General features: G+C 41.6%; 1 protein-coding gene across 1 annotated transcript; it reads right to left on the reverse strand.

Moving 5' to 3' along the window:
- Window positions 1-25,057, reverse strand: SPP2 (secreted phosphoprotein 2). Its single transcript, XM_007668722.3, has 7 exons — window positions 24,869-25,057; window positions 24,637-24,761; window positions 17,624-17,746; window positions 11,841-11,951; window positions 8,527-8,581; window positions 4,782-4,865; window positions 1-284 (listed from the first exon to the last, which is right to left on the reverse strand). Exons 1-6 carry the CDS (start codon window positions 24,918-24,920, stop codon window positions 4,792-4,794), a joined length of 540 nt encoding a protein of 179 aa, XP_007666912.1. The 5' UTR covers window positions 24,921-25,057; the 3' UTR covers window positions 1-284; window positions 4,782-4,791.

The following is a 25,057-nucleotide window of genomic DNA, read 5'->3' on the forward strand; positions in this document are numbered from 1 at the left end:
TGAAAAAGAAAAAAATATTTTAATGGTCATCCATTGCCAATATAATGTTCACTTTAGTGCTCTGATTGGATTCCACTTGAAGAACTTGTTTTTAAAAGCTACCAAGTCCCACCTCTAAAATGTCACCTAAACTATGACATCTTTGAAGATAAAATTATCCACAGATCACTTGTTAGAAACAGGTGTAATGATCATTCCTTATCCTACCCCAAATGGTACAGGTAGTAGAAAAGTTTATTTTAACGCCTCTTCCAACTTTATTTCCTCAGTGGTCTGGGTCCTCTCTGAAAAGAAAAAAGATAAATAGAAATAACGTGATTGTAAACTCCATGGGAGCATGGATCATGTCTTCTTTAATCTGTGCATCTAAATGCTTATTAAAATGTTTTGCCTATAGGAAGTGCTCAATTAATACTAATGATAGTGGGGTTAATCTCTGGTTTTAGGACCCTACCTATCTTTGATGGCTGTTCTGCATTTAGACCCTGAAGTCTTTCCCAGAACTATTTATTCATTCTCTCCTTTATTCAGTCAAATTTAGTGAGTGCTTATTGTGTGCACAACACTCTACTAAGCACTTGGGAGAGTACACTACAACAATAAATGGACATATTCCCTTCCCACAGTGAATTTACAGCTTAAAGCAGGGGAGATAGACATTAATATAAACAATAAATTACAGATATGTACTTAAGTGCTGCGGAGCTGGGAAGGAGGGTGAACAAAGGGAGCAAGTCAGGGTGAAGCAGAAAGGAATGGGAGAAGAGGAAAAGGGGGTTTAGTTAGGGAAGGCATCTTGAAGGAGTTGTGCCCTCTATAAGGTTTTATTTTCAAGTGCTTTGGACACATTATTGAAAGAAAAAATCCCCCAAATTTCTAATTCCTAATCTAACAGATTTTTTTTTCTTTTTTGCTTCAAAACTTGCATGTGGATTTAGTGTTTAGTTCTTATTCAGCAGCTCCATACCAAGGGTGCTTAGCAGCTGATCACCCTCTCTAGACTGTAAGCTCATTATGGATAGGGAATATGTATGAAAATTCTGTTGTATCAATCAGTCAATGGTGTTTACTGAGCATTTACTCAGTGGCTCTTTCCACTGAGCCACGCTGCATACACATATGTAATTTATCTATGTATTAATATCTATATATTAATGTCTGTCTCCCCCTACAGACTGTGAGCTCAGTGTGGGCAAAGGTATGTTTGTTCTTATATTGTACTCTCTCAAGCACTTAGTTCAGTGCTTTGCACACAGTAAGTGCTAAATAAAATTGATTGAATGAATGAATCTATGTATTCATGTTAATATTCAACTCCCCTTCTAGACTGGGAAGCAACGTGGCTCAGGGGAAAGAGCTTGGGCTTCAGAATCAGAGGTCATGGGTTCGACTCCCGGCTCTGCCATTTGTCAGCTGTATGACTGTGGGCAAGTCACTTAACTTCTCTGGACCTCAGTTACCTCATCTGTAAAATGGAGATTGTGTGAGCCTCGTGTGGGACAACCTGATTACCCTGTATCTACCCCGGCGCTTAGAACAGTGCTCTGCACATAGTAAGTGCTTAACAAATACCAACATTATTATTATTATTATTAGACTGTGAGCTCACTGTGGGCAGGAATATGTCTGTTGCTATAGTGCATTCTCCCAAGCACTTAGTAAAGTGTGTTGCACACAGTAAGCACTCAATAAATATGATTGAATGAATGAATGAATGTGCTGTTCCTTAGTATGGGTAATCAGTACCCTCACCAAATCACTGGTTTTGGGGTCCCATTCAACTGTGAGGTAACCATCAGCCTCTGGAGCAGCAACACAGACCTAGACTGAATTTGACTTGTGTCAGTCAATGAGTCATTCGTATTTATTGAGCCCCTACTCTGTGCAGAGGACTGCACTGTTTGGGAGAGTGCAATATAACAATATAACACACACATTCCCTGCCCACAATGAGCTAGCCAGATTAAATTATGCTTGATAAGCAAAATTCAGTCCACAAGCAGTAAATTGTCTAGAGAAGCCTGGTGGAAAGAGCCTGGCCCTGGAAGGCAGAGGATGTGGGTTCCAATCCCAGCTCTGTCACTTGTCTCTGCTGTGTGACCTAAATCAAGTCAGTTAACTGCTCTGTGCCTCAGTTCCGTGATCTGTAAAATGAGAATTCAATGTCTGCTGTCCTTCCTCCTTAGACTGTAAGCCCCATGTGGTATTAATAATGATAATAATAATTATTATGATATTTGTTAAGCGCTTAACTATGTGCCAGGCACCGTACTAAACGCTGGGGTGGATACAAGCAGATCAAGTTGGACACAATCCCTGTCCCATGTGGGGCTCATGGTCTCAGTCCCCATTTTACAGATGAGGGAACTGAGGCCCAGAGAAGTTAAGTGGCTTGCCCAAAGTCACACAGCTGACAAGTGGCAGAGTCGGGATTAGAACCCATGACCTCTGACTCCCAAGCCCGGGCTCTTTCCACAGAGCCATGCTGCTTCTCAATAATAGTAATGTTAGTATTTGTTAAGCACTTACTATGGGCAGAGCACCGTTCTTAGCACTGGGGTAGATACAGGGTAATCAGGTTGTCCCATGTGAGGCTCACAATCTTAATCCCCATGTTACAGATAAGGTAGCCGAAGCACAGAGAAGTTAAGTGACTTGCCACCAGTCACACAGCTGACAAGTGGCACAATCAGCATTCAAACCCATGACCTCTGATTCCCAAGCCCATGCTCTTTCCACTGAGCTATGCTGTTTCTCTACCGGAACTGCGCCTGATCTGGTTGTATTGTATATGTCCTAGCATTAAGTTTGGTGTTTGACACACAGTAAAAGCTTAACAAACACCCCAATTCAAAATCCTATTACCTGAGGAATTGAACTAAATCACTGCTGCTCCTTCCCCAGCCCATCAACACAGTTGAGCCACTTTAGATTTAGACTTTTGGCTTTATTAAAAAATGACATCAGAATTATTCAATTATTATTTTTTCCTAGTTAAATAACTTTCTAGCCCACTGTTTACTCTAAACCGTATGTTGTTCCTTCCTGTTAAAAAGCAGACTAGAATCAGGAGCCACACTCTCCCTCACATGCCGTGTTAAGTGGGAAGTACTCCAGGATAATTAACATGAACTCCCACAAGAGTCAGAAGTAGGTTAGAAAAAAAAATCATTTATAGAGTGTGTGTTACTGAGGATAATGGATCTCTTGTCCTTTGACTATTGTTCCCACTCCCTAGGCTGAATTTTCCATCCTGACAGTAGAGTTTTGAGGTGTCGTAAACCACTGAATGATGAAAAGCTCCCAGCAAAAGAGCACTAAACCTTGCTTGTCAGGATGGCAAGGAATCTAACTCCTCAGCATTGGAGCAAGCCCAGGAGTCCTTCAGAACTGCGATAGCATCGGGGTTGGATTTTAGAGGATTGGGAGGAACACCTGAGAGACAACTGGCGTAACCTGCCCAGCCCTGCAGGCAGACTCCAGCTCTAGAGGAAAAAAAAGAAGAGCAGTGCTGACAACTTCTAATTACCTCAACCCAGCTGTTTCTTCTAACTTTCTTTGACTAATTCTCAGGCCCCACAGCCCCCGGCCCATTTTCATTCCAATGAACTGCTGAGCTTAGACCATCCATGTGGCTTTATGATGTCTCAGGGTAGAGGGCTAACTAGACCTAAAATAAGAGCTTGGAAAATGAGAGGGTTGTGCTTTCTCGGTGAATCATAGGCTATCTGGCTCTCTCTTCATCAAATCATCATGGCCGCTTCTGATGGCCTTTGCTTTTTTCTTTAAATAATTTTTTTAAGGACTTACTGTGTGCCAGGCACTGTACTAAGCCCAGGGGTAGATACAAGTGAATCAGGTTGGACACAGTCCATATTCCACATGGGGCTCAAAGTCTCAATCCCCATTTTGCAGGTGAGGTAACTGTGGCACATAAAAAAATAATGATGGTAATTTGTTAAGCACTTACTATGTGTCAAGCACTCTTCTAAGCACTGGGGTAGATACAAGCTAATCAGGTTGGACACATACCCTGTCCACATGGGGCTCACAGTCTGAATCCCCATTTTACAGAGGAGGTAACAGGCTCAGAGAAGTGAAGTGACTTGCCCAAGGTCACACAGCACAGACAAGTGGCAGAGCTGGGATTAGAACCCAGGTCCTTCTGACTCCCAGACCTCTGCTCTATCCACTGTGCTACTCTACTTTGCTTTCGTGAAAGTACACCCACATGGACCCAGACCTTCCAATTCTTATGGGTTTCTACCTCCCCTGACATCATGAAGCCCACATCTACCCCAATCTCACACTCAGTTTGGGTACTACAAAGCAATTGAATTGGTGGTAGACAGGCATGTCTGGTTAACCAGAGACAGTTCTAGGTTGATTTAGGCCTGGAGTAAGCACTATGATAAAACCCCTGTCCTTCTTGTGCCAACCCAGAATGACAGGAGCTCCCTCTACCCAACCTCTTTCGATCCCTTCTTGCCCCTGATGAGGCAGTGGACACTACTGATTCTTTGGTCCATCAATTCCCTGGCCAGCAGGACAGAAGCTGGGATCTGCCTAAGGCATCAATAAGGCCCAGCTGGAGAGGGACCTGCTGGCTAGCTGGCTGCCTTCTTCTCTGGCCAGTCTAAGTAGCACAAGCATCCCACTTAGCATTGGGTCCATGAAACTATCCAGTGAACGTCCCTTGTGTTCCAGCCTTACAGTCATCACAGATGAACTGTTGACCTTCCCAGTGTTATCCTTGGTCATCAAGCATATGGTAAACGTACCTCAGGGGTGTTACTCAAACCAGTAGCCATTGTGTTGATTTGGTCTATTCCATATTCTTCTGTTTCTATAAGGGTCTCTCATGCCTGTAGAATAAAGGAGGAAAATATGAATCTCTGCTGCACTTGAGTGCCAAAGAATATATATCACCCAGGAAAATAGGCCTTGTAGGAAACTGAGTAGCAAACCTAATGAGAATCAGGGAGCAGACTCCATGAGAAATGTAATATACTTTGTCTTTACTTTCTATTCCCTTTCAATTTCTTTTCCAGAGGATTCTGCAGTGGGATAAAAGCGGTGCTCTGGGTATATTTGTTGAGGCATATACTTGCCAATATGACAGCAATACCTTGACTGAGACCAAAACAAATTTTGTGTTCTAAAAGTTATTTTTGAAAGACTTATGGTTTTTCAAAACTACTTGAAATGCAGTCCCTGAAATCATTTTGCATCTAATTTTACTAGATGTGTTAAAATAATTCAGATATCTTACTAGCCAGTTTCAAATCATGAGGAAAAGGAGCTTCTAAATGTCATCTAGCAGAAATGCTACCATTCACTATACTGCCCATGATAGGATACTGCACTTAACTTGTTTTTTTTTTATTTTCAAATGGGGATAGTGATAATTCCAGCTATTACCACTCAAAGGGCCATGAGGTCTGACAGAATGCACCAGGCAAAAACAGGAGAGAAAAACAAGAGGCTGCCATTTTGGAAATGAATGATCACCAAACCTTTTAGCCGACACTCAGAAAACACCACACTCATCTCACCTCCAACCTCTTGCCCATGTCCTGCCTCTGGCCTGGATTGCCCTACCTTTTCATATCCTCCAGACCATTTTTCTCCCCACCTTCAAAGCCTTATTGAAGGCACATCTCTTCCAAGAGGCCTTCACTGACTAAGTATGTATATGTTAGGCCAATTTTTTTCTATATCCAGTGAAGGTCAATTAAGAGTGAATAGTCTTAGAGCTAGATATTCATTAATTCATTCAGTTGTATTTACTGAGCGCTTACTGTGTGCAAAGCACTTTACTAAGCACTTGGAAAGTACAATTTGGTAACAGAGAATATATTTTAAGTAGACATGATTAAGAACTCGATATGAAATTATATATTTTTTATGGTATTTGTTAAGCCCTTGATGTCAAGTGTCAAGTGCTGGGATAGATACAAGTTTATCAGAGTGGACACAGTTCCTGTTCCACATGGGGCTCACAGCCTAAGAAGAAGGGATTAGGATTTAATCTCCATTTTACAGTTGAGGAAACTGAGGCACAGAGAAGAGAAGTGACTTAATTGTCCAAGGTCACACAGCAAGCAATTGACAGAACTGGGATTGAAACCCAGATCCACTGGCTCCCGGACCTGTGCTCTTTCCATTAGGTCAGCACTACTTGTGATGTCTCCAACTCCAAAGATCATCATAAAAAAAAGACACTCGTGAGTCCTAAATGTTTAGTCTTTTGCTGGCCTATCTATGATGCTGTGATTTGAAGAATTAAGTCTTACTGAATGGGAAATATTGAGAAACTTGCTCCCCTGGATTACAGCCAAATATAAGTGGCCACAGTAGGTTTCTAAAAGTATTCTAAAGTAGGAGTCAATAAGCCAAACCACATCCAGTCTAGATCATATGACCTAGTGGAGAGAGCCCAGGCTTGGGAGTCAGAGGTCAGGTTCTAATCCCACCTCAGTCACATGTCTGCTGTGTGACCATGGAAAATCACTTAACCTCTCTGTGCCTCAGTTTCCTCATCTGTAAAATAGGGATTAAGACTGTGCACCCCATGTGGAACAGGGACTGTGTCCCACCTGATTACCTTGTATCAACCCTAGCACTTAGAACAGTGCTTGGCATATAGTAAACAACAAATACCACAATTATTATTATTATTACTTTTATTATTTGATCAGGGCCAAATTCACAAGCATACAGGATGCCTCTCCACCACACCCATCCAGTTGACCTCAAAAGACAATGAAGTTTCACTCCACCTCATTTTAGTTCTGTTGTCAGTGGAGCATCAGCTTAACCCATGACTCATTCAACAAGCTCTTTGCAGTTGCAAGTCTGGACATCCCTCAGCGCTATAATTTACCCGTCTAACTGTGCCTATGCATTGTAGTCGGGAATGACAAAACAAGCCCAGTGGTGTTCAGTAAAAATCTTGGTTTAATGATTCAAAGTGCTGGGAGTTGCTGAAGGAACACTAATTCCCAAAGGCCCCAAATCCAAGCCAATATCCAAGAAAAGCAAAATGCATTAACAAAGTTCAAATGAAAAGGAAAGAAGTAAGAGGCTTCCTGTATTCACACAAGACTACCCTAAATACCCAACTTGGTCCAGGTCACACAAGCAGGGTCTCGTTTGCTATGCAATCAATCAGTCAATGGTATTAATTATTTTTCTTACAAAAATCTTCAATCCATGTTTCCCTACTCCTCAATAACCTCCATTCACCTCTGTATTAAACAGAAACTCTGGACTGTGAGCTTCTAGTGGACAGGGATTGTCTCTCTTGTACTTTCCCAAGCCCTAAGTACAGTGCTTTGCATACAGTAAGCTCTCAACAAATATGATTGAGTGAATGAATGAATAGAACACTCAAAAGCCTTGCTCCCTCCTACCTCACCTTGCTACTCTCCTACTACAACCCAGTCTGCACATTTCACTGCTCTAATGCCAACTTATGCACTTGAACCTCGATCTTGTTCATCTCACCTCCGACCTCTCACTCATGTCCTGCCTCTGGGCTGGAACGCCCTCCCTTTTCATATCCGACAATTACTTTCCCCACCTTCAAAGTTTTATTGAAGGCACATCTCCAACAGGCCTTCCTTAAGCCTTCATTTCCTCTTTTCCCACTCCCTTCTGCCTCGCCCTGACTTGCTCCCTTTATTCACCATCCCTGCCTCCAGCCTCACAACACTTAATGTGCATATCCGTAATTTGTTTATATAGTTTTTTGTCTCCCTCCCTGGACTTTAAGCTCACTGTGGACAGGAAATGTGTCAGTTATATTGTTGTGTGTACTCTCCTAAGCCCTTAATACAGTACTGTGTACAAAGTAAGCACTCAAAAAATACAATCAACTGATTTATTGAGCAATTACTGTCTACAGAGTACTGGACACTTGGACGGGCACAATGCAGCGGAGTTGGGAGGCAAGTTTTCTGCCCACAAGTAACATATAGCAACCAAGCAGTGTGGAAAAGTATATAGAGCACAAGCCTGGGAGTCAGAAGGTCTTAGGTTCTAATCTGGGCTCTGCCACTTGTCTGCTGTAATAATAATAATGTTGGTATTTGTTAAGCACTTACTATGGGCAGAGCACTGTTCCAAGCACTGGGGTAGATAAGGGGTAATCAGGTTGTCCCAAGTGAGGCTCACAGTGAATCCCCATTTTACAGATGAGGTAACTAAGGCACAGAGAAGTTAAGTGACTTGCCCACAGTCACACAGCTGACAAGTGGCAGAGCTGAAATTCGAACCCATGACCTCTGACTCCCAAGCCCGGGCTCTTTCCTCTGAGCCACGCTGCTTAAATGGACAAGTCACTTCTTTTCTGTGTGCCTCAGTTACCTCATCTGTAAAAAGATGATTAGCTTTTATCTACCCCAGTGTTTAGTACAGTGCCAGGCACCTAGTAAGCATTTAACAAATACCATAAAATATAGGCATTACTTACCAAATAGGCCCTTCAGACATTGAAAAGCAAACCCTCCATCCTCCACTCACCTGCCATGTAACTGTTCCTCCTTCTGTTTGCCTGCAATATTTCTCTGAAAATTATCTAAAAAATACAAATGCCTGTGTAAATTGACATGAGCAAACATTTTATAAAAGGATTTACCTACAAAATCATCAGAGATTATTTCAGGTTGTCCTTTGTGAACTTTTTTTAGGAGGTGAATTCTAATCAGCAGTTGTAGAATCCTTTCAACTAATTGTATTCTATCTCTAGTAATAAAAATGAAACAAGTTAGTCAGAACAACAAATAATTTACCTGCTTTCCTTACACTGAAAGCAAATTAGTAGGTTAGAAAATTTTCTGGATTTGCCTTAGAGCACTTGGCACCCAGCCTCAAAAACACACTGGAAAGAAGATGGGATCTGTTTGTGTGGATAATGGTTCCAAGGACAGAACTTATAGCAGGTCACTCAAGGCCTCTGGTATAAACCCCTGACAACTCAGTGATGATAAGCTTTACTTGTCTTTCTTTCAGAGGCATCAGTGCTCCAGCCAGAGAAATGAAAGGATTACCAACTAATTGCCACTCTGCATTAGGCTCTTTCCAATTCCTTTCCTTAGTTCCCCTCTGTTTTCTTGGCTTTGTTGATGTGGGACTCTGTGCTTGAAGTCACGGCAGAACAAAATTGCTCATCCATCAGCAAAGCAGCCCCCACCCCTATACACCCAACCCACCAATGTACTCAGAGAGGCATAGGCTTTTTTTTTTTAATGCTATCTGTTAAGTGCTTACTGTGTGCCTGGCAGTGTACTAAGCACTGGGGTGGGTACAAGCAAATCAGGTTGGATATTGTTCCTGTCCCACACGGGGGTCAAAGTCTTAATCGCCATTTTACAGATGAGGTAACTGAGTCACAGAGAAGTTAAGTGATTTGCCTAAGGAAACACAGCGGACAAGTGGCAGTGCTGGGATTAATAATCATAACCATATTAGTAGTAAAAATAATAATGTACTGATTCTGGTATTTGTTGAGGTTACTATGTGCCAGGCACTGTATTAAGCTCTGGGCTGGAAACAAGCAAATCGGGTTGAACACAGCTCCTGTCCCATGTGGGGCTCACAGTTTCAATCCCCATTTTACAGATAAATTAACCGAGGATCAGAGAAGTGCAGTGACTTGCCCAGCGTCACACAGCAGGTAAGTGTCAGAGCTGGGATTAGAACCCTTGACCTTCTGACTCTCAGGCCCGTGCTCTGTTCCACTAGACCATAATGCTTCTTTTTTTGAAATTTGAAATGATAAGAAGAATGACATCGGGTTGAGACCATTCCAGCAGTCAAGGACACTGAACAAAAAATCCAAGACACAACCACCATAATTGATGATGATGGTATTTGTTAAGTGCTTACTATGTGCCAAGCACTGTTCTAAGCACTGGGTTAGATACAAGGTCATCAGGTTGTCCCACTTGGGGCTCACAGTCTTAATTCCCATTTTACAGATGAGGAGGAACTGAGGCACAGATAAGTCAAGTGATGAGCCCAAAGTCACACAGCTGACAAGTGGCAGAGCCAAGATTAGAACCCACAACCGCCGACTCCCAAGCCCGGACTCTCTCCACTGAGCCACACCATGGTGAGCAAAACACCACACTAATGACTTTACTTACATTAGGAGCCACATAGCATAGTGGTTAGACCACAAGCCTAGGAGTCAGAAGGTCATGAGTTCTAATTTTGGCTCGTCCACTTATCTGCTGTGTGGTATTGGGCAAGTCACTTCACTTCTCTGTGCCTCAATTACCTCAGCGTGGCTCAGTGGAAAGAGCATGGGCTTTGGAGTCAAAGGTCATGGGTTTGAATCCCCGCTCAGCCTCTTGTCAACTGTGTGACTTTGGGAAAGTCACTTAACTTCTCGGGGCCTCAGTTACCTCATCTGTAAAATGGGGATTAAGACTGTGAGCCCCACGTGGGACAACCTGATTCCCCCTGTGTCTACCCCAGCTCTTAGAACAGTGCTTGGCACATAGTAAGCGTTTAACAAATACCAACATTATTATTATAATTATTAAAATGGGGTTTAAGGCTATGAGCCCCACACGGGTTAAGGACTTTGTCCGACCCGATTTACTTGTATCCATCCTAGCGCTTAAACAGTCCTTGCACATAGTAAGTGCTTAACAAATGCCACAATCATTATTATTATTTTGTGTAGCACATTCTACTGCATGCAAAATGCAAGGCCAAGATTCTCTATTTACCATTGACTCTAGGATTTGTTCTTCACTACTCTGATCTTTGCCAATGAAACTGGGGTTAACTAGAGCCAAACATATCCTCTGGTCTCAATTTTCCAGATATCCAAGGTGAAAGAGCAATGATTTCATTTTTTTATTTGAGGCAAAGCTTTACATATAAGGATTCTTTTACACAGAGACATCAAAATCTGGTTCTGCTTATATCACTTAGGAGAACATTTTTTTATTTCTCACCTTTTTGTACACATCTATTCCTAAAGTAATTATCATCACAGATTTTCAGAAGTGAGAATTTGGGGAGTGGAGCAGAGAAAAAGAAGTGGTGTTGGATTATTTTGGTTGCCTGGAAGGAAAACTACTTTGAAAGGAATGAATTAAAATCCTTTTAATCCTGATGGAGACATTAGCTCACTATTAGAGTCAAATTTCTATTGCTTGCTTAAAAAATTGGAAACAATTTGAAGCAGAAGGTGGGACCTCATGATCTCTTGACGTCCAGTTTTTGACCCTAGGATTTTATTATTCTATTTTGTGTTTCTGAGGAGGCAGGGGAAAATTCCCTTTTGAAAGTAGGCTCTTGGGAAATCACGTTTGCTTTCTCAGATACTGAGGGCCTTTGTGGAATTCAATTTAGTGTGCTCTAAGATTAGTTTCTTAGAAGGCTCCAAAAGTCCTTTCCTTTGTTTGCACCCCATTCTGGAGGGGAAAAAAGCATATAGTTGGGCCATCTTGCCTGCACTGGGCCCATTCCAGCAATTTTTAATTCTGGGGTGGGGAATGCAGCAGAAACCAAGATTCCTCAAGGAGGGATATTTCTCCCCAGAAGTTCTTTTAAGTTTGGCACAAGGCAGTTTCATCTCCAACTGGATAGGACCAGCAGCAGAGCTTCAGCAAGAATGGGGGAAGATGTTGTTGAGACAGCTGAGGGCATTGAATTTTGAGAAAATGAAGAGTGTGTCTAACAAAGCTGTAAAGAGCTTTGCCAACAGCAAAGTCTTCCATGAAGTGTCATTTCGTGCCCCACACCCCTGGTGAGCTCGTTGTGTGTTGCACTATGTGACCCGACCTCATCGAGGGACTGAGCTGAGGATTGGGGATTACCTCTTCACTGCTCTGGGATTCAGAACTAGAGAAGTCCCGGCGACAGTCCACCCACACCATCTGTACCTCCTCCCCGGAGATCTGTACGCTGCTCCTGCAGTGAGCCGTTTGCTGGAAAAGAAGAAAGGGAAGGATTTAATCTACTAAGCTGAAAGTAGGGAAAGTCAGTTAGTCTTAACAAGGGCAGGAATATTTTTTAAAAAATCAAACAGCATTATTTAGTGTCTGGAAAAGATACCAAGACAAAAGAAAAATACAAAGAAATACAAATACTATTGTTCCCTATCACACATGAACAGAGCTGAGGCCACTCTCTTTATCCAGTTTACAGTCAATCAGAGGTATTTATTGAGTGCTCAGATCCATGCAGAACATTGTACTTGGAGAAGTGCAGTACAAGTTTTGGTAGACACATTCCATGCCCACAATGATCTTAGAGTCTAGACACACAAAACACCTTTTGGACCTGTGCCCTATCAAGTGGGAGCAGAATCAATCATTCTTTGCTAAACCCTTAAGCCTGTGGCCTTGAGTCTTTTTTCAGGTTTGTTGTGGGCAGGAAATGTATGTTTATTGTTACACTGTACTCTCCCAAGTGTTTAATACAGTACTCTGCTCACAGTAATCACTCAATAAATACGATTGAATGAATGAATGAATGAATGAGTGAGTGAGTGAGTGAGTGAGTGAGTGAGTGAGTGAGTGAGTGAGTGATTCTATAACCATCTCAAATCTCAGTCTTCATTTCTTCACTGCTTTGTAGAATAATGTACTTTGTTTCTTACATATGAAGAAGTAAAAAATCATAACAAAAGTTTCTTGAGACCCTAGCATGGCATTTTCAAGGATGCCACATTATTCAAACGGGCAGGGAACGAGAACCAAGTGGGCAAATAGCCTGCTCTGACCACGAGACTGGGACATGGGGCAAACACAGAACTGCCACAAACCCTCAATGCCCCAAGCAATTTAATGTCTCTGCCTACTTGCATGCAGCACTGGGTTAGAAAACAGTGGGCTGGGCATCCCCATGGAACCCCACATTTTTAAGGAAGGCAGCCCTCACAAAAAGGTTTTGTCAAATAAGTGGGGTCTTGGAGTCAGTCAATCAATCAAGGATATTTATTGAGTGCAAACTGTGAGCAAAGTACCATACTAAACACTTGGGAGACATGATATAAAATTCCCCACCCTCAGAGAGCTCACAGTCTAGAGGGAGAGGCAGGCATTAACATAAATTAATAAATTACAGATATGCACATAGGTGCCAGCGTACTGAGGGTGGGGTGAATATCAGGTTATTGGGTCATTTGGTCATTGTCACTGTGAAACATGGGACATGTCTTCCATTCTCTAAAGCATTTCTGAGACTAGTAGGTCCAGAAACACTAGAGGCATAGTGGGTCATTCATAGATCCTTCCTAGAATCCTCTTAGGATGGGTTCAATGATTTCAAAGTTTGCTCAGAGCCTCTGGTTCCCTCTCTCCAAATAGTAGTCTCCTCCCACCCAGTTGCCATGAAACCTAGCTCTGGCACTCTTACTGGGCAGAAGGGCAAAGATGGGTGCACTGGGTGCACTGGGCACAAGGGGGTGATTATCTTGGCAATAACTACTGTGTAGCATGATTATGTGATGAAGCAGCATGACCTAGTAAAAAGAGCTCATGTCTGGGAGTCAGAGGATCTGGATTCTAATTCTGGCTCTGCCAATTGCTTCTTGTGTGACCTTGGCCAGGTCACTTAACTTCTCTGTGCCTCAGTTCTCCCTTCTACTGAGACTGTGAACCCCATGTGGGTTAGGGACTGTTTCCAACCCTAATTAGCCTGTATCTACCCCAGTGCTCAGAACAGTGTTTGACACATAGTAAGATCTTGACAAATTCCATTAAGATATATATATATATATATATATATATATATATAGTCTACATGTATGTATAAAGAGTGGCCCATTGATTCCTTGAAAAGGAGAAAGGCCACTAATTCCTCAAAATTGTACAGTTAATCAGTTAATCATATTTATTGAGCATTTATTGTCTTTTCCTTTTGGGCATTCTTAAAAAAATACATTTATACAGTGACCTACTTAAAGCCTGACCTTTTTCAAATCGGCCTCCTCATCCTCAAGGTTTACCTTGTAGGGCCAAGTTCATTTTTATGTGACAGCTCGATTGTCAATCCGAACAACACATTAAAAATAAACTTGACTCCTCCGTGTGCTTTTATCATCAGTCACCATTAATGCCCCGATGAAAACGATGATTGATTTAGCATGATTACTCACATGTCGGACAGTCTCTTAGGACCCTAACAAAACCTACAGAAGATTGAATTACAGATGACAGCCATTTCTTTGCCATGTTAATCTCCAGGTTACAGGTTTATTAACAAAGAGGCCTTAGAATGTAGTCTGTCCATCAGCAAAGACAGGACCCTGCTCTCAGTTCACCTTTGAGGGGTAGCCCTTTTATAGAAGATGGATGTGGAAAAAGCAAGGGCCTGGGAATTAGAGGACATGAGTTCTAATCCTAGCTCAGCCACATGTCTGCTGTGTGACCTTGGGCTTGTCACTTACCTCTCTGAGCCTCGGTTACTTCATCTGTAAAATGGGGATTGAGACTGTGAGCTCCATGTGGGATAGGGACTGTGTCCAGTCTGATTATCTTTGATCTACCCTAGTACTTTGATCAGTGCTCGATAAATATCATTATTATTATTATTATGGAAGTAGCTTACTGCTTTGTGCTGACCTGAAGAAGAGGGGTTGGAAGAGAGAGATGGGCTGAAGGTATATTCTGAGGGTCCACTGAAGCAGTTCCCAAAACAATGGCAAATGGATTCTGCATATTGGGAAACAACAGCTGATGAGTGTGTAACAATCAGAGATATTATGTCTCTTTTGGAGCAAAGAGATCATGGGGACCATGAGATAATAAATGGCAGAGACAAACAGAAATATTCAGTCACAAGCCACAGGACCACATCCATGGGTTCTTGGTGTGAGAAATGCTGGTTGTTAATCAGTTAATCAATCATATTTATTGAACACTTACTTTATACCGAGCACTGTACTAAGTGCTTAGGAGAGTAAAATATGACACATATAAAATATAACTTATAACATAGAGACACAAGTGAATAAATCAACTGATAACAAATAAACCAACCAACATAAATACTTGAGTGAGAAGATGGCTGATGGTTGGCATGACTGAGAAGGTGAGGAGTTTATTCAGGGTATACCTCATGCAGAAAGCTCCTTGTCTGTATTCCCATATAGAGCAGGTTGGCTTCAATAATAATAGTAGTATTTGTTAAGAACTTACTATAATAATAATTGTGATATTTGTTAAGCACTTACTAAGTGCCAAGCACTGTTCTAAACACTGGGGTAGTTACAAGTAATCAGGTTGGACATAGTCCCTCTCCCACATGAGGCTCATAGTCTTAATCCCCATTTTCCAGATGAGGTAACTGAGTCACAGAGAAGTTAAGTGACTGCCCAAGGTCACACAGCAGACATTTGGCAGAGCTGAGATTAGAACCCATGTTCTCTGACTCCCAGGCTTGTGCTCTTTACACTGTACTAAGTTCTGGGGAAGATACAAGATAATCAGGCTGGAATCAGTCCCTGTGCCACGTGGAGCTCACAGTTTCGATCCCCATTTTACAGAGGAGGGAATTGAGGCACAGAGAATTGAAGTGACTTGCCCAAGATCATACAGCAGAGAAGTGGTGGAGCCAGGATTAGAATCCATGACTCCCAGAACTGTGCTCTATCACCCAAGCCATGCTGGTGAATGAGGCCTCAGGGTGAGGTGGTTGTGGGCTAGCCACTGGCATTGGTCTTAAAAATTTGAAAGTGCTCAGCCTAAGTTGGAAATGATGTCCTGTGTGATCAGAGACCTCGAGGGGTAATATCAATAATAATAGTGGTATTTATTAAGCACTTACTATGTGCCAGACATGGTATTAAGCGCTGGGATAGATACAAGCATATCAGGATGGACGCAGTCCCTGTTCCACACCCGGCTCACAGTCTTAGTCCCCATTTTACAGATGGGGTAACTAAGGCACAGAGAAGTGAGGCGACTTGCCCAAGATGACAGAGCTGATAAGGGACAGAGCTGGGAGTAGATCCCAAGTCCTTCTGACTTCCAGTCCTGTGCTCTCTCCACTAGGCCATGCTGCTTCATAATGACTCTGAAGCAAGGGGGTATGGGAGAGTTAGGAGAACTTCTGTAGAGATGCCCTAGGTTTGGGGATACGAATCAATCAGTGGTATTTACTGAACACTTATTGTGCGCAGAGCACAATACTAAGCACTTGAGGGAGGACAGTAAAACACAATTGGTAGACATGATCCCTGCTCAAGTGGAGCTAACAGTCTACAGGAGAACCCATATGTTATGTGGAAAAGGGAGGGGCAACTCTGATGTAGAGGCTTCATATTTTGCGTGGAGAGAAGCAGCGTGGCTCAGTGGAAAGACCAGCGCTTGGGATTCAGAGGTCATGGGTTTGAATCCCACCTCTGTCACCTGTCAGCTGTGTGACTGTGGGCAAGTCACTTAACTTCTCTGTGCCTCAGTTACCTCATCTGTAAACTGGGGATTAAGACTGTGAGCCTCATGTGGGACAATCTGATTACCCTGTATACCCCGGTGCTTAGAACAGTGCTCTGCACATAGTAAGCGCTTAACAAATACCAACACTATTATTAGTAGTATGTACCATGTGCAGGATGCTCTTTAATGCACTAATTAAACTTGACCTAGAGAAAGGAGCACAGGCATGGAATGAGAGGATATGGATTCTAATCCTGCTTCTGCCACTTACCTATTTGGGCAACTCATTAAACTTGTTTGTGCCTCAGTCCCTTCATCTGTCAAAGGAGGGTCAAATGTATGTTCCCCCTCTCTCCTCATAGATGGTAAACCCCATAATGGATGAGAGCTGTGTCCTACCTGATTGTGTTGTAGCTACCCCAGGTCTTGAACAAGGCTTGTCACATATTAAGAGCTCAATAAAATACCACAGCTATCATTATTATTATTATTATCATTATGTCTGCTGCCCAAGGTTAACCAGTATCTTTAGTGAGGCTTCTATGCAGTTCACAGAAACAGGGATTTATTGTTATATTGTACTCTCCCAAGCACTTATTATGGCATCTGCATTCAGTAAATGCTCAATAAGTATAACTGACTAACAAGGAATAGCCCATACAAATGCGCACTGAAAATATAACTTGATGTGGGCAGAGAATGTATCTGTTATGTTGTACTCTCCCAAGTGCCTAGTACAGTGCTGTACATACAGTAAAAGCTCAATGAATACAAATTATTAGTTGATTGAAATGAAGCCTCCAAATCAATTACTGGTTGTGAAAACCTTAAACAACAGCCTATCTATATATGAGTATTTGTGGGCAGGGAATATGTCTGTTTATTGTTGTATAGTACTCTCCCAAGTGCTTACAGTGCTCTGCACACAATAAGTGCTCAATAAATACCATGGACTGAATGAATTTAAATTTGTGACTGTACATACTCATATATATGCACACTTCTCCTTAGGGAAAGCTATGGTAGCCTTGTTAGTGCTACTTAAAGACATTATAATATTTAGTGAAATGCATTCTATTCATTTATTCAATCGTATTTATTGAGCACTTACACTGTGCAGAGCACAGTACTAAGTGCTTGGAAAGTACAATTCAGTAATAAAGGGAGACTTTAATGGCTGTCCACACCGGCCTATCTTAATTACTCCACATACTTACCACATGACGACCCTTTTTGAAGCTGCACATGGTTGGATTTTTCCCAGAATCTTTCCTGCATTCAGTTTCTCGGACCCTGAAATCTATGTCCATGTTGTAGTCATTCTCATCCAAAAAGTTGATCTGAAAGACAAATGCAGTGCATCTATTATTGTCTGGTTCGGTATTGCAACATGTCACTGTAACACACAAAATCTGGAATCCAAATCAACTCTATAAAATCGTGGGATAGAGTGATGTATTTGTTTCTCTGGAAAGCTTGAGGTTGTTACATATGTCCAAGAATTCCCTTGAAAGAAATAGATCGCACCTTGACACCCAGCATGAATTAGACTATAATAAAAATGTACTTTCCCTGGCAAGTGGATATATGAATTAAACATAAAACTTCAGGTTCTCTAAAATCATACATCATTCCCTTTCAGAATGTGATTCTAGCCTTAGACTGCTGGTTGTAGCGATCAACAAAGTTTTGTGTTATCCATTTGAGATGGTACCACAAATTTTCCCCACCAAACCTGGAGAAACTGTACAGAGAGCTTACAGCTTTCACAAGTGCTTATTCTTTGAGCATCACAGTGCCAGCCTGATAAGGGGTGAGTCATTGGAAACTTAACAGATAAACAGGGTGGCTTAGTGGAAAGAGGATGGGCTTGGGAGTCAGAGGTCAGGGGTTCAGATCTCAGTTCTGCCACTTGTCAGCTGGGTGACTTTGAGCAAGTCACTTAACTTCTCTGTGCCTCAGTTACCTCATCTGGAAAATGGGGATTAAGACTGTGAGCCCCCTATGGGACAAACTGATAATCTTGTATCTACCCAGCACTTAGAACAGTGCTTGGCACATAGTAAACACTTAACAAATACCATCATCATTATTATTATAAGAATGGCACCCTATCTCATAAGGTGACAATAAGTACAAATAATCACATACATTGCAATTTTTAGGTCAAACTGGTGTTCTACCCAGTCCGATACTGTGTCTCCATGATTGACAGCAGGATGTGAGGAGGAATCATGATGGTTGCCCTCCTTCATCCATGCTAATTTTAAGTTTGTACCTTCTCATATTTGTAATTTTTCCTCTAGTTCCTCATTGTATATAACTCTTCCATGAATTTATCCAAATGGCTGCTCAAATTACTTTCATTTTTGTTTTATGATAATGACCTGTGGTAATGAATTCTGTAAACTGTCTTCCTATGTGAAGAAAATATTTTCTTTTGTTTATTTCGAATGTACAAACCTCAAAATATTAATTATTATGGTATTTGTAAAGTTCTTCCCCACGTGGCAAGCACTAGCGTGTCGATGTGGATGCAAAATAATCAGATCAGTTGCATTCCCTGTCCCGCATGAGGCTCACAATCTAATGGGGAGGGAGAACCGCTATTCAACAGGTAAAAAAACTGAGGCACCGATAAGTTAAGTCTCTTGCCCAAGGTCAAACAACAGGCAAGTAATATTTGTTAAGCACTTACTATGTGCCAGGCACTGTAATAAGTGCTGGGGTAGATACAAACAGGTAGATACAAGACACAGTCCTTGTCCCACATAAGGCTCATAGATTTAATCCACATTTTACAAATGAAGAAACTGGAGATGCAGTGAAGTTTAGTGACTTGTCGAAGGTCACACAGCAGGCAAGTGTTGGAGCCAGGATTAGAACCCAGGTCCTTCTGACTTCCAGGCCTATTGAGCCATGCTGCTTCTCCTAGAACATGAGTGGAGGTCGCCTCATCCAGAGGTATCCATCTAACTTTCCGGGATGGGAAAGGTGAGAAAAGCAAAGATCAGGCACTGACAGTGCTGAAGTGAGAGGTGGAGGGGCTAGGGAGAGACTGATTGATTATCTAGGAACCATAAAGACTAGGAGATTGATGGTCTGGAAATTTCTAGTTAAAGACTCTGAAGATGAAATAATTCCAGCATCCTGAGGTGAAAATAGTGAGAAAGTTCTTCAGTAGAATTTGAAAGATATAACTCCCTTCCACCTGAAACTGGTGTTTACTGGGCTTTTTGATCATTCGTTGCTGTAGTTCATTTAGAGAGGACCAGATGGTGTCCCCTTTGGAAGCTGCGCAAGATTGGATTATTTCCAGAAATTTTCCTGTATTCAATTTCTAGAACCCTGAAATCAATCTCCATGTCGGGTCACTCCAAGGAGAAAATGTGGGAAATCAGCTTTGGGGATTTGACTATTAACATGTTATTGTTTCGCCACTGAAGTCCTATGTTCCTTTCCCCTTTTAGTTTTTGTTCAATCAGTGCTATTCTTTGAGTGATTACTGTGTATAGAGCACTGTGATTATTGTGTAGAGAGCACTGTATTAAGTGGTTTGGAGAGTACACTATAACAGTCAGTAGACATGTTCCCTGCCCACGATGAGCTGGCAGACTAGAGGGGGAGACAGACATTAATATAAATATAATTATCAATATTTATATTATTATATTTATAAGATATTAATATAAATAAATTAGCAATATGTACATAAGTGCCGTGGGGCTGAGGGAGGGGTGAATAAAGGGTGCAAATCTAAGTGCAAGGGTGGCACAGAAAGGAGTGGGAGAAGAGGAAATGAGGGGTTAGTCAGGGAAGGCCTCTTAAAGGAGATGTGCTTTTAACAAGGAAGCAGCATGGCATAGTGGATAGAGCCTGGGAATGAAAATCAGAAGGTCATGGGTTCTAATCCTGCTTCACCACTTGTCTGCTGTGTGACCTCGGGTAAGTAACTTCATTTCTTTGGCCTCAGTTCCCTCATTTGTAGAGTGGGGATTGAGACTGTGAGCCCCATGTAGGAAAGAGACTATGTCCAACCTGATCTGCTTGTATTCACTTCAGTGCTGAATACTGTGCCTGGAACATAGTAAGCGCTTAACAAATACCATAATTCTGGGAAGCAGCCTGGCACTGTGGCAAGAGCACAAACTTGGGAGTCAGAGGACGTGGGTTCTAATCCTGACCCCGCTACTTTTCTGCTGTGTGATCTTAGGCAAGTCTGTAAAATGAAGATTAATACTGTGAGCCCAATGTGAGACAGGAACTGTGTCCAACCTGATTACCCTGCATTTACCCCAGTGCTTAGAACAGGGCTTGGCACATAGTAAGCACTTAACAAATACCATTATTATCATTATTATCATTAATAAGGCTTGGAAGAAGGGGAGGGTGATGGTTTGGTGGGGTGTGGGAGAATTGCTTTAGGTTTGAGAAGATACCTCCATCCGCCTCCTTAGGGATAGGAAATGGTGTACAAACAGTAATTGACAGAGCTGTGACCCCAGGTCACTGCCTTTAAAAAAATGTACAAGAGCAAACTGCCTTTAAAAAGAAATTGTGCAAGAGCACTCTTTTGTGTTCAAGGACATGTCCATGTTCACTCTGCCACACTGAACCATAAGCCTTTTCTGACCAACAGCAGTTTGGATACTTCAGGATTCATTATACTTCTCTTGGAAAACCCATTTCAGCCAGGAGTAATGGTTTCACAATGGCAATGAGCAGAAAGCAAATTGATCCACCTCAGTGAACACTTATTTGTGCTAACTTTAACTCATTTCTCTTAGTGCCCATTTTATAACCTGCATTTTCCCATGTCTGGCAGGGGCTAAATTAAAGATAAATAAAATCTCTGATCCTTAAAGACATGTTGGGTCGAAGACATTAAATCCCTTAAACAACCATAGGGTACAAGAAAAACAAACACAGCAAGGTGGCATGAAAGAACAAGGGTATCCTTTCCACTGACTTACCCATTCTAGGAAGTAATTGAACCTGCCATCTTTGAATTCAATAATATTTAGGTTATCAACTCAGGGAAAGAAAATCTGCTTTTTATGTCCCAAATAAAGCCAAAGACTTTGCCTTTCAACAAACATCATGACAAGGGTCATCATTATATACTATGGATCCCTAGTTGCTGTGGGGTATTTCAAAGATAGATAAAACTAGTTTACCTTTAAATCAATTTTCACTTCCAGTGGGGAGAAACAAAAACCTACTTGTTCCTTTAGATAAAATTGTGCAATTGCCAGAGGGCTTAAACTCCCCAAATTCCACCTAAACAAGTGCCACCTAAACACTTAGGTATTCTATTTTACATACTCTATCACTTCTTCCTATCTCTAATTTACCTTAGCATCTGTTTACTCTCCCCTCTCTTCCCGATTGCAAAACTCATTAAAGATGGGGATCTTGTTTATCACTCTTCCAAATTCTGAGTGTAATACTCAACATACAGTGGGCAGTAAATACATCCCATTGATAGATTGATTAATCGATTAACGGGGGAATTCACCTGAAAGGTTTCTTGCATGGAGTTTTCGTAGAAGTTAGAAGTAAGATTGAGCAAAGTAGAGTTGGAAGGACATTTCAGGAAGAGAAAGTTAGAAGGCAATGAAGGCTTAGGTAAATAGAGAAGTTCAGTTGCTTATAAGATTAAGGGAGATAAAGACCAATTAAGTGAGGGTGTTCCAGAGAAGAAGGACATTTGTAGAAGAGACCCAGATTCCTGTGGGTTGTCCCAAACAAAATGAGAACAGTATGCAAATGCCCCCAAATTAAGGTTCTCCTAGGTAATCTGATCTGCCTCTCTTGCACTGAAGCCCACCTATTTTCACTCACTAAAAAATCTGGGATTTCCATAATCGGACTTGGATTTGTACCCTTTAAGCACTCAATCTTCACCCCATCCTCAGCCCTGCAACACTGATCAACATATAATTTATTTTAATGTCTGTCTCCCCATCTAAATTGTAAACTCCTTTTGGGCAGGGAGCATGTTTACCAATTCTGTTATAGTGTACTCTCCCAAGCATTTAGTACAGTGTTCTGCACACAGTAAGTCCTCAGTAAATATGATTGATTGATTGATTGGAGTGGTGCAGCCTTAGTATTCTGGGACAGTAGCAATATCACAGAATGCTGGAAGAAGTTAACCACAAAAGCTTGGGATGGTGATGCAGTGTTTTAATTTTCAAGAAGTAAAACATGGTCAGTTGAATATTATAAACTCTTGGCAATGAACATAATAATTGAGCATTTGTTAAGTGCTTACTATGTGCTAAGCACTGAACTGAGCACTTAGGCAGTTACTAGATACTCAGGTTGGACACATTCCCTATCCCACATGAGGCTCCCATTCTAAGTAGGAAGGTGGACAGGTATTGAATCCCCATTTTGCAGATGAGGAAATTGAGGCACAAGGTCATTCAGCAGGCAAGTGACAGAGACAGGTTAGAACCCAGGTCCTCTGATTCCCAGGCTTGTGATCCTTCCAGAACATGTCTCATGTGTCTGTTAATGCACACAGTGGAAGTTCAATAAACACCCTTAGTGATATTAGAGTGCAGTTGGGGGATAAGGGTTGGGAATTCAGATCTGAGGAACACAGAGGGGATATTGGAAATCATGATAACAAGTAAGCTACCTAAAACAGAAAATTAAGTGAGAGGAAAAAGGGCCACAAAATGAGAAAGTGGAGTGTGGGAGTTTGGAGGAGAGCTAGAAAAGGACTGAATCCATGCAACTAAAGCCAGAAAGAGTCTCAAAGAGAAGAAGATGGAAGTAATTTCAAAGGGACAGAAAAGTCAAGGATAAGACTAGAGAACTGATTAAACCAGAAAAGAAGGTCCTTGAATACCTTTTTGAGAGGAATTTCAGTTGAAAAAAGAGGTAGAGATTGTAGGGAGCCAAGGAAAAAATGGAGTCACAAAGTTCAAATCAGTCCTGCTTGGAATTACAAACACTGTGATGACTATGATCAATCAGTTAATCAATAATGCTCTCATCGCTGTACTAAGCACCTGTGAGAGTGCAATAGAATTAGTAGAATTGATCCCTGCCCTCAGAGAGTTTATAATCTATCAGGCAAGACAGACACTAAAATATATTAAAGATAGGGGAAGCAACCTAGTATAAAGAGATATACATAGGTGCTCAGGGAGAAGGGAGGGGATGTGGTGGATGTGTACCTAACTGCTTAAAGGGTAATAATAATAATAGCAGTGGTACTTGTTAAGCATTTACTACGTGCTTGGAACTGCATTAAGCACTGAGACATAGATACAAGGTCACTGGGTTGGAGACAGTCCCTGTCCAACACTGGACTCACAGTCTTCATCCCCATTTTATAGATGAGGTAACTGAGGCACAGAGAAATTAAATGACTTGCCCAAGGTCACACAGCAGACAAGTGAAGGAGTCAGAATTAGAACCCAGGACTTACCGACTCCCAGGCCTATGCTGTGTCCATTAGGGCATGCAAGGGCAAAGGTGATGCAGAAGGGAAGGAGAATTGGATAGAGAGATGAGAGTTTTGTCAAGGAAGATTTCATAAAGGAGATGAGATTTTAACAGAGCTTAGAAGATGGGGAGAGTGGTAGTCTGTTGGATTTTAAAGGTTTGAGAGTTCCAGGCTGGAGGGAGAGTGTAAGCAAGAGGGATGGTGAGAGAGACAAGAGCAAACTACAGTCAGTAGGTTGACATTAGGTGAATGAAGTGGGCCAGCTGGGTTGTAGTCAAAAGGTAGTGAGGATAAGTAGAGGGGAGAGAGCTGACTGTATTCCTTAAGGACAGTGGACAGGAGTTTCAGTTTTGAGGTGGAGATGAATGGGCAACCATTGGAGGTTCTTAAGAATCAAGGGACTTATTTATTTCAGGAGAACCTCATTTGTTATAGAATTAAATAAAATTAAATTTATCATTAAATTTAAATTTTTAAATCCAGGAGATTACACTGCTTTATGTGAGAAGACATAAAGTGCAGGACTGAAAAAAACAAGAAAAACCCACTGAGTCAGATATGGAGTCAAATACTATAAAAAGTGGATAGATAGAGTTCAAGCAGCTTTGCCTCTTTATGGCTCAGTTTCTTTATCTATAAAATGGAGATAAAATACCTTCCCTAATCACCCCTTAAATTTGAGCACTGAGTGGGATAGGCTTAACACATAGTAAGCTCTTAATAAATACTCCCAAAAAACCAGAATACTGAATTAATTCCACTTACCGCCTTAACCAGGCTCCCGAATGCTCTGAACAGGCTTAGACCAATTGATCTAGAATTCACTTCTGCAAGAGAGGCACTAAGTGCTTTTTCCTTTATTCCTGGATCATAATCATATACTGGGAAACCTGGAAAAAGAAAATACCCAAGAGTCTTATTACAAAAAATAACTATAACCTGAGCCACATTGACCATTAAAGAAAGATGCTGACTACTTTCTTTTAGAGTTCCTTACCTGAACCAGACCAGATATTCACACTGAGGACAAATATCGCAAACACCTTCATGTTCTTTCCCACCTTAGGAAATAGTAATTGGATTCTAAACCAGGAGAAATCCCTGTTAAATCTTCAGATTACAATTCCACCAGTCATTGGATTGTCTTCATTAACTGCTCTTGCTACTGGGTTTGCTTTTATCCTTA

This window comes from Ornithorhynchus anatinus, chromosome 7, assembly GCF_004115215.2.
Source record: "Ornithorhynchus anatinus isolate Pmale09 chromosome 7, mOrnAna1.pri.v4, whole genome shotgun sequence".
Classification (NCBI taxonomy): Eukaryota; Metazoa; Chordata; class Mammalia; order Monotremata; family Ornithorhynchidae; genus Ornithorhynchus; species Ornithorhynchus anatinus.